At 38.7% G+C, this 10,905-nt stretch overlaps 1 protein-coding gene across 1 annotated transcript in view; it reads left to right on the top strand.

Moving 5' to 3' along the window:
• DENND1B (DENN/MADD domain containing 1B) overlaps positions 1-10,905 on the top strand; it is a 173,265-nt gene that overhangs the window by 10,373 nt on the left and 151,987 nt on the right. The window contains exon 2 of the mRNA XM_009326173.1: positions 2,139-2,203. Within this exon, the coding sequence (XP_009324448.1) occupies positions 2,139-2,203 (65 nt within the window). The remainder of the gene's footprint in view (positions 1-2,138; positions 2,204-10,905) is intronic.

Genomic DNA, 10,905 nt, shown 5'->3' with positions numbered 1-10,905 from the left:
GCCCATCTGCCTGCCTCGGCCGGCAGAGCTCCCTCCGGCCTGGGCAGTGAGCCCGCCTGCAGCAGCGGGCGGGCTGAGGTCTGTGACATTAACCTCTCCGGTGACTACAAACCTTCTTTTTGCCGTTACGCTGTGGCAGGTGCAAAAGAGTTTTCTAGGTGTTCGGAGGCACCTTACCCATCAGGAGCGGCCGCCCGGTCTTGCTCATGTTGGAAACCAACAAGATGTTAAACGCGGGTTTCAAGAATTGACAAAAATCTCTGTGTAAATATATGATGAATAAGCAGGCTGCTACCGGGTAGCTGTAAAGGAAATGAGAGACAGTCTGACGATTCTCAGATTAGTTTGACACATTTTTGACACTTCTGAGCGTGGTGGGATGTGAAGAGTAAACTTAGAAGCAATTTTCTGCAAAAGCAGATTTAGAGTGGTATAGTGAAAGACGGAAGGCAGTGTTACTGCAGAGAGCTTTCTCTGTGAGGGTAATTCAGCTAGGAGTTGAGTTAGAAGCCCTCGTTCGGTGTTTGTAACACTTTAACTGATTCACATCAAAAACCCAGCGTTGTGTGGTCTGGGTTTTAGGAAGAAATGGAAGGGGAAAATGGCCTGAGAGTATAAACGCGGTGCCTGAGCTAGGGTAACGTCATGGGGAGATGTCACTTCTTTTAAAGGAAGGATTTTTGTGGTTCGCTTTTCTAAGTGGCTCAACGAAGCCAAGCCTTATCAGTTTCATTCTGAACCCGCTTGCCAGCCAGAGGAACAGTGGACAGACTTTAATACCAGAGTAAATCTCCAATATCCTGGATTTAGGCTGTTGTAACTCAGAGCAGAATTTGATCTCCTACACACAGTATCAGTAGATACAGGATTTTCCCAATTAAATGCTTTAAAATACGATGCAAGGAAAGATTGTGATATGGGTGGGTTATGTCTCCATAACCTGAATTAGGCTATAATTGCATATCTCAGTTGATGATGGTGGTGAGGTCAGTGAAAGCATGTACTGAATCAATTAATTTGTGACAGCTGAAATTTTCCCCAGCTCAGCCTTTGGATTTCATTCAAAACTTTCTTTAAAGAAACAACGGTGTGTTAATTTGTTGCATGCTTTATTTGAAGCATTCTAGAAACGTGGAACCAAGTCTTGAATTTTTTTATGCACCTAAAACTCCAGCTGACGTCAGTGGGAGAGTTACCCACGAAGGAGTTCAAGTGTGAGCCTTTTATGTGGTTAAATAGATAATTGATAATGGGTGCAGTTATACCACTTGTTTTTAATATAAATAGTGGTGTGCTTGGTAGGCAGAGAGAGGTGGGTGGTATAGTAATGACATTTAAAGCTGTTTTAATAAATATTTAGTTTGGGATTAGGTTGAGTGTTAATTGCTATTAGCATGTGCAGTTCGTTATTATCAAGTGTGTATTTACTGGGGAGGTGAAAGAGGCATTGGCCATCCCACAGCGTTGACTGTGATGGCTCCTGCAGATATGGAGGCTCCATCTTCCCATCTTCCTGGCTAGCTCGGGATTGCGTCCATCCCTAGCTATTGCATTAATGTTTTCTCACTCACCGAACCATGCCTGAGATTCAGCCTTGAAAGTCAAAGTCGACGATCAATATCTTGTGAAAGAGGAAGCTAAGTGATTCTCAGCCTTATGGTGGTAATCGCATGCATTTAAAAGGTAGTGGCTAAATTTGTGGAATTAAAATGGAAGTCTAATGATGGGCTATTCCTATTAAGTAGAAATAAAACGTAGCTTTAGAAAAGGCTGCCCACGACTCCATTAATATGTTTCAGATTGATTGATAAGGATTTTAGTAGCGCTTTTTTCTCAACCATTAGGCGTGGTATGATGGAGTGACTTAAAAGCTATTTGATGTATAAGGCAGTGACAGTATCACTTAAATAAATCGCACAGTTTAGCTTGTTTATCTTCCTTATTCTTTTTTGAAGGCTGTACAGGGAAATGTGACTTTTTGGTTCTTCCTTAGAACTAATCTGATTTCTAATTTTACTTTAATGAAATTTTAATTTATTTTAATTTTCTTCTGTGCAAATAGGATGGAAAAAGTATAACTGGTAGAAACACTATCTGAAACATAAATATGATTAATCAATTGTGTTTGCTTCTTCTAGGGAAAATCCAGAACGTACCTTTGATTTGGTACTGAAAGTAAAATGCCAAGCATCTGAAAACGAAGGTAATGTACCGTGCCTATTGATATTTATTTATAGAAATGAGAGGTGGAAAAAAAAAATAGTTTGCATCCTGATTTACTGTCATCTTATGTTTTGAATTGCTGTTGGATTAGGATTGTATTAGAAAGTGACTATGGTTATTTTACTGCCTTTTAAAAATCGATTAATGTGTTAATTCATAGTTGTCGTGGGTTTTTATTGTTATATTTTCATTTTGGCTATTGTAAAAGTATTTTTGTTCTAAGAGAAATACTTGCAAAGCTTAGACTTGAAATGCATCTTCTACAGTTCTTGTCTTAAAATGTTGATTTTTGTATAAGACTTCATTTTAGCAGAACAATTGACTTCTGTCTATCAGTGGAATGTTAATTTTGATCAGTGCGATAGGGAGAAAGTTCTGAACAACAGAAAAAGGCTTTCTTTCTAGCTCATGTTTGGCAGCTGCTTTGGTTTGCTACATGATACAAACAGCAATGAGTGCTGACTTGAGCTCATATTAGCCATCAGTTTCACGTCTCTACAAACACGTGGTAAAAGAGACGTAGTAGTGCAAGAGTTATCTGAGAGAGGCTTTTTTCCTCCTGGGTAAAAAGAAGATGGGATTTCCAGTGCTGAAATTTAAGTGACCTCTAGAAAGTCCATTGAGGGGACTTGGTTCATGTTCTCATCTGAGGTTGTTGGCCTTACGAAAAACACAGAGATAGAAGAAATCTTGTTGGGGTTGTGTTGTAGTCATGTTAGTCTGCGACAGCTGCGTCTTAATCACAATTGTAAAAACAGTAAACTCCATCTTAAAATTGAGTATATTTCTTAGCCTACTGTGCTAATGGATGCTGTTAGAGTAGTAAACTCTGGAAACAAGTTAGAAGCCTGTAGAAGTTTATAGCCCCAAACTATTCCTTTTTTTTTAATTTCAGCTAACATTTCTGTTAGTGGTGTCATGGGTACGTGCCTAATACGTTTGCAAACCCCATTTTTGTTGAAGCTAAACAGTTGTAGTTCTTTAGGTCTTTTCCTGACAATCCCAACAGGCTTTTCTGTACCTGTTGTATTATTTCTTATCCATTATTGATATCTCAAGTTCCTCTGCTTTTTTTTCCCTTTTCTTTTTTCTCCTCTTCATAAGATTGTTTGTTTAGTTGTGGAATGACATCTTGGTCCTGGTGCCGCACTTGGTATTTTCACTTTTTTTTGTGACCAGCCAGCATCCTTTGGTTTATTGCCTGCTTTTTTTGATTTGCTGTTGGTACAGTAATGGTTTGGGGAATCAGATGGGCTTTCCTAACTCCATGATCATTGTTGTGGTTTGTATCATGGCACATTTTACCTTCTGTTCTCTCCCTTTTGCAGTTTTTACCTTAGTAATTTCATAGCTGATGTCTGTGAACCCTCCTTAGCTACTTGACTTCTGATCTGTTCCTCCTTGCATTGTGCATTTTAGTCTCTGCCTCCACCTGACGTCCCTTCCTGGGGGCCCGTTCACACCTCAGCTTAGGCCCAGCTTCAACCTGCAGATTTTATTCCCTTTCTTCCTTTCCCTCCTGAGAGCTAGACTGTTGATGATCCTTTCAGGGCTTCATCTTGAAATCTTGAAAAATGTGTGTTTTTTTTTTTTTTTTCTACTGGGATCAGAACATGGATCTATATCCTTTTAAGTCCTTTTATCTCCCTTTTGACTTCTGATTTTGTTTTGCATCTTTCTGCCTCTGCTGCTGTAAGAAACCGCTTCTCGTTACCTGCAGCTCTGTGAATGACCGCCTACGCCTGAATTCTGGTCATAGTCACTTCCCCTGCCTCCCTTGGTGGGCGTTTTGTGCTGTTCATCTGTTGTCCTCTGTGGAGAGTAGTGTCTTTAAGAAATCTGTGTATCTCCTTGAGCTGTGACCTGAGTTAATGTGGAGACTGTATTTGTGACTGTATTGTGGGTGCACCCTCTTCTATTCCACTTTTGGCTATCATCCCTTCTACCCCGTGTGGGCTCAGTTGCTGTTCGTCCATGGGGTGGCCAAAGGCAGGAAGGAGGTCTGATACCGGTAGCGTTGGAGTCTGCGGCGTGGGACCGGCCAGGGGTTTAGGGGTGTTTCAGCTGGCCTGGCCTGGAGGTGTTGTATTGATTCTTGCATGAGTCCACAGATCAGCACAGAAGTACAGTACCAATCAAATTGTGCTGGCTCAATATTCCAGTTACCATCCTGCTGTACTTGGTGACCCATCTGGGATTTGTTTTAATTTCTTTCATATTATATCTAATGCAGATAACAAACTCACTCCAGTGAGGGCTTGACATCATATTTGCATATGGTATTATGAGCACAGTGATGTATCAAATTAATATATCTGAATGTTAAAGTTATTTAAAGGAAATTCACAAGGGACAAAAGTGTATTGTCTTCACCGTCACTTTAGAAATGGGGCACAAGGCTTGTCATGCTAAACAGGGAGCTTTCAAGGTTGGTTTATTATAAGGCCTAACAAATTTGACAGTTACCCTGTATTGTAGGTCTTGCCTTTAAATAGATTTTCATGCTAGGATAATCTTTTGAATATATCATACTTGAAAATGTGATCCATTCACCTGTTTCTTTGCTCATGCCTCTTTCTTCCTTATGAAAGAGATTTGTGTTTAAATAGGGGCTTTCTCCCTCGCATCCCATCTGCTCCTTGTACTTGATCCTGGAGCTATGTCAGGGCTGAATTTGTGACATCACTGTCACCAGTGTTGCCGTGGAAATATCACAGCCACAAAATTATGATCTCCCTGCATGAGTGAGCAGCAGGAGAAGCCAACTTCGGAGAGAGGAAGACCTTAATGTGACCCATGTATCTTTAAGCTTTTTCTTTTCAAGCTTTGCTGTAGTATGCATCCTCCTGCATTTTAATTTCCCTGGACCAGCGTGTAACTGTTCTAACAAACAAAAATTGAGGTAGCCCTACTGCATGTGTAGTTATTAATAAGGTGATGTTTTTACAAGGATGCTGTATACCTGCAACAGTGTGACATGATGAAAAATTTTGCTGTTAAAATTATTATGCTTTTGGAGAAGTATTTTTAGATAACTTCTTAATTACAGCATAGCTCTCGAGGAATGTTAATTTTTCAGATCTGACAATGTCCTAGGGCTCTTCCAGCTATAAAGGATCGTACATAGATGAAATGCAGCAAGGTTTATATGTATTATGAAATTTGTTCTTAAATCATTCCACTAATTATTTCCAGCATTGTTTTCTACTCAGTGTAAACACCTAAGAGGTTTCACGTAGGTTAATGTAAATTTATCACTTCATGTATGGTAGGTAGCTCCTGGATTGGTTACAGGCTCAGTTGTGCTAGCACGTCTTTAGTTATAGCTGGATCAAAATTTTGTTTTCACATTGGATACCTGTTTTTTGTGATTTAAGAGTAGCTTGTGCACTTGAATCTTTGTTTCTTAATACTGTGTTCTTGACTGAGTAGATCGTCCTTTTGGGCTGTTCTCTCTCTCTCTGTTTTAAACTACTGGAGTGCACAACAGCATTGCTAGAAGAGTGATGTTCTAACCCTTTTCTCATTTTTGGGGCAGGAGAGAAAAAAGGGTACTCTTTATGTAAATATTCTTATAATTGAGCACTCCATTGAACTAATAGCATGAATTGTAACATTTTTTGCTGTTGCTGACAAACTTTATTTATTCTTCACTCGGCTTACGTTTAAAAAAAAATTTTTTTTCTATTTATTAGGGGGGCTTAGTGCCTACTCTTAGCACAAAACAGGATATGGTTCCCTCAGCAACTTAGAGTATATTGCTTACTGTATTTTCTGAGTAAACGATGCTTTTGGTATTATACTACACTTAAGACTTTACCTTGAAAGTTGCATTTCAGCTGTATTTAATTAGGCAGTTGAGGCATATATTCCAAAGAGGAGAAAAAAACCCTTAGGACCAAAATTAGATTGTAGCCCATGTCATAACTTCCAGTCCTTTGCAGCATGGTCAAGATGGTAAGTGTCAATTAACACAATATGTTGAAACATAGTAACTAGTTAGTGTGACAGCTTTTTCTTGGGAAAAATCATAACCCGATTCTTGCAAAACTTTGAGATGAATTAACTTCTGTTCACCAGAGTTTGCTAAGCGACTGGGAGATGAGTGCTAAGCTATTCTAACAGCCCAATATTTGTTAATTGTGAATTTGGCTGCTAGTGTCAGCAGCACCTTATAGCAAAAGGTTTTACATTGCCTCCCAGGCAGTTGCAGATTTTTGTAATTCTTCCCTGTGTCACTCCTTAATGAACAAGCAAACAAAAGAAATAGCAAAAACGTGTGCCTATTTTAATGTCATCAGCTGGCCTTCTGTATTAAATTTTCACTTACAGACCTAGATAACTTGATAACAGATATTAATATTATTGAAACTGTTGTGTTATTAATTAAACTCATTCTGTAAACTGTACTTCCTATATTGATTTTATTAAAACTGGATTGCAGAGGTCAGGCACAAAAAGGCAATGCAAATACAGCAGCTAGCAGTAGAAAGGCAATGTGCAACAACAACTGTGAACATAAGGTCTTCAGCATTTCTGTCCACGTTTCCCAAGAAGAAGATGACTCAAGATTGGTTTCAGTTTGTGTGGTTAAGAGAGCGCTGTTTGCTGCACCTTCATTTTCTTTGATTATAGCACACGTGGAAAGCAACAAAAAGGCTCCATGGACTGTGCAGGTAGATCCAGGAGATTAAACCACTGAATGTCATGGTTTGGGTCTAGGACTGCCTTGGTCCTGACTGTTCAAGTTTTACTTGAAAACCCCTTTGAAACAGCAGTTCGTTTTCTGTTCAAGCAAAGAATAATTGTTTGAACAAGGCTTGAAATTAGATTGCTTTGTCTCTATTTCCTCTTTAAATGCTAGGAAGCCTTCTGTAGCCCTAGGGCTAGATACGTGATTTTCAGAGAAGGTGTTTAATAGGTTGTGTTGAATTGCATGAATAACATCTGTAGTTTTTCTTGCCTGTGCCAGAATGATAATAAATCTTAGTGATGCATGATCTCTAAATTATTTTTCTTTAAAGGGGTTTCCTTTCATTAAATTCTCAAGGAAAAGCCATGAAAACCGGTTTAATCCTGTATTGGAGGAGTTAAGAACTATATGAATTAAGTCCAGGAATTAGGCCAGAAGTGCAAAATTCTTTGTATGAGGTTTGATTGTGGTCTGTAAGGTACCAATAAGATACGTAGTTCCAGGAAGGTCCCAATTCTGAAAAAAGTTTAATGCAGTTGGTAGTTCTGTCCATGGGTAACCTGTCTAGCTTTGGTAGGGTTTTGATTAAGAGTCTTCCAAAGCTGCTTTCAGGCTTGTGGGCAGAGCAAGCACTATTTTTTTTCTTTTTTTTTTTTTTTTCTTCACTGTAGAGAGCTGTGTATTAACCACAGACTCTGAGCCTGTGGGTGTAACGTGCTGATCAGATAACTCTCTTCCTCTGCTGTACTTTTTTTTGCAGAGCATCACTTGAACCTGATTAAAAAGATAATTCTATCAGTGTAATACATGAAGAAGTCTGCAGGATTATTTTTTTAAGAGCTATTAAAACTTTTGATACAATCTTTATATAGTGCCAACCTTTTTCACTGTTGGTTTCAACTGGAAAGGTACTAAATAAGTACCGGCCTACAGAAAGTTAGGTTTCTCTAACTTTTTAAAGCACGCTGTGTGCTTCAGGTGACTATGAAGAGCAACTATATCTTGCTATGAACAAGATAAATATGAGACTTGCAAGAAAGCCTATTTGTAGATTTTTAGTCTCAAATATTGTATTACCATATTAGAATTTATTTTACACCAATAAAAAGTTAAAGATGCTTTTTGAGTTTGTACAATGCCATTTCAGAATATGGGCTGTCTGATTACAGTTGTCAGTTTTTGTATATAAAAAAATAAAGCTTTCTTTCCATACTCCTCTGAAGTTTCATTAAGCTTAATACCCCCCTGCCCCAACTCATTAACTCATATGTTGTTATTTAGGTTAGTGCTACTTCCCTGTAATGGTTTCTTGTTTTTCCTGTTGAAATTTTCAAATGGTGGTACCTAAAAAGCTTGGAAGAGGACACAGTCTAGCCTGGTTTCTGTGCAGGATTATCGACTGATTAGGAGCAGAGTATTTCACAGGCCTTTGTTGAGGATTATGTAAATGTTTTGAGGGCAAAAGCAGGTAGTGCCTTGAGACTGTGCATCACTTTCGTCCTTTGTGACAAAACCAAGGAATATAAGCCAGAGTTTGGCTGAAGCTCTCTCGTGTACAAGCACCAAGCATACCTGTAAGTCCTTCATAAGTTATAATATTTTGTGTAACTTTAAACCCTCCAGCTGTATCTAAATGAAAGTTTTCATTGTATTCAAATTTCCTTCATTTAATTGGAAAGCTCCTCAGGGTATGAACCTTGTGTGTTTGGACTGTCACTAGCAAAGAGTGGGTGTTGGAGAACTATGAACAACAAAAACAATTAAGGCAACTATGATTTTGCGTCTAAGATAAAGATTGGCATTTTGATGCTTTTTACCTTTTCCTTTCATTCTCCGGAGAATGAGAAATGGAGGGTAGTCACTCCAGCTTTCAGCTTCTCTTCACAGATGCAAAAATGTGGAGGAAAATGTTGCTGCTTTTCAGTGCCTCATTTCCTACGGAATTTTTTTTTTTTTTCACACCAACCTACAGAGATTCTTGGATGTACGTGTAATTTGGAGGTGGGTGCAGATATGTGTGTGTAGGAGGGGGGACGGTGAGAGCTGCTGGAGAATTAGGTCAAGGAAGCCCTTTCTCCTATCTCCCCTGCATTCTTCACTGGGGAGAAGAGACCTCGGTGGGGAGGGACGACCCTACTCCCCGGCAGCTAGAGGACAGTCCTGGGAGGAGCGGCAGGCTCTGCTCTGCTCTACTCCAGAGATTCCAGCTGTAGTAATGCGGGGGCCGGCGCTGTGGTATCAATGCTGGTAGAGATGAATTATTCCCCTGCGGGCATTTGCCAGGCTGTCGTTTTTTCATGTAATGCCATATGCCACTTTCAGCAGTGTGATCGGGTTTTGGGCAGTGAAATTAAAAGGGAAAAACTTGATGAGTTAACTAATACAAATATTAACTTGTTATAAAAATAATTTTCTATAAAATTCAGTAGAATGAATGTATTAGTGTTAATATAACTGAATATAAGCCGAAAACAGCAACCTGTATCATGTAATGTAGTCAATCAGTATGAAAGTTGACGTTCCTGTGCTTCTTTCAGACTTGATTTTAGTTTCATTTTAGTACTTGACTATTTGAGATGGCTGCCTGGGGGATAGTTTGCAGGCTTTTAAATCGCTTGCATTCAGAAGTGTTAAGAGTTTGCATATTTTTCTAAGCTAATGTCAGCGTGCTTCTGCCCTCCCACACACTGAACAGTCCATCTTACACAGAGGTTTATTGTTCTTTAAGGAGATATGTTATGCTGCTAGCTCTCTTCATATGTAGTTTAATGGCTTGTCTTTCGGACATACAGAGGATTTAAAATCTGCTTAAAAAGCTTTGAAAACTGGTTAAACTTTCAAGGTTTAAAATGCTTTTTGCAAAGCCATAAGACACTTCTCTCTCTAGCACTGACTTGAAGAGGCTGAAGTGTACGGTTTCCTGTCCGGTTCACAGAAATAATCTTTTCAATTCTTTTTCCTTTGCCACTGGTGGTATTATCTGGGGATGCAGATACATGTAGATGCACGTGCTCATCATATAACTGTTGGGACAGATACTTCTGTTTGTAAATAAAATAAAACATGATCAGGGCTGTGAAGGGAAGAGTTATATAACTGTTCATGAAAGGCTTAAAAACCCCTGAAGCCAAAATAAGTTTTCCCAGTAAAGTGCTATTGTTACTCCTTAAAATAATTTTGTGTAGTAAGAGCAATTTGAGCATAGCACCGCTTTGCAACTAATGGGTTAAGAATTTGTATTTTTCGTGGTAGGCTGATGTGTAATAACTCCAAGATCCAGGTAAGAACACGGTATTTACAGGCACATACTTAGGATGGAAGATTCTACGTGACTGACAGATAAAGTACTAAAATGCTGAAAACATTAACTTCTTATATTTGCCTTTGACATTTTTCCATGTATCTTGGAACTGTAGCTCTACGCTTAAAACTGAGTAATTTGGGTGGAAAAAGACTTCTTATATTTTGTGATTCTGGTTTAGGAGAAAAGATTAAAACTTAATACTGAACTTTTATATGGAAAAGAGAAGAGAAAAAGCAGAAGTGGTGAGAGAAAAAAGGCCTGAACAAGATTTTGGGTGTGGTGTCTGTGCTTCCTGAGCTGGGAGAGCCAAGGCAGCAGTTTACAGTCATACTGTCTTCCTTTGCAAAATTCTTAATCCTTGTTTGGAAGGTACTGTCCAAGTATTAAATCTTTAATTAGAAATAAGGCTTGAACAACGCCCTTAGATTACGTTTCCTAGAGTTTGAATGTGGATCTGGTTTCTTTACACATTTGAGTGGATATTGAGATGTAGATTAAAACCTAGCTAAAATTACAAACTTGTGTCTGAAAATAGAATATTAGTTAGGGTTTACTTTAGGACATATTTTACAAACTTTCTTAGTTAATGCCAAGTTTTAATCATCGTAGAGGCATAATTGTCATAACCAATGTATTTTGCCACAGCTGGTTTACCGTTGCATTTTCCTTAAACTCAGAATGGGAA

The sequence above is a fragment of the Pygoscelis adeliae genome, unplaced genomic scaffold, assembly GCF_000699105.1.
Source record: "Pygoscelis adeliae isolate BGI_AS28 unplaced genomic scaffold, ASM69910v1 Scaffold256, whole genome shotgun sequence".
Taxonomy (NCBI): Eukaryota; Metazoa; Chordata; class Aves; order Sphenisciformes; family Spheniscidae; genus Pygoscelis; species Pygoscelis adeliae.
This window is presented reverse-complemented; position numbering and strand designations above follow the sequence as displayed.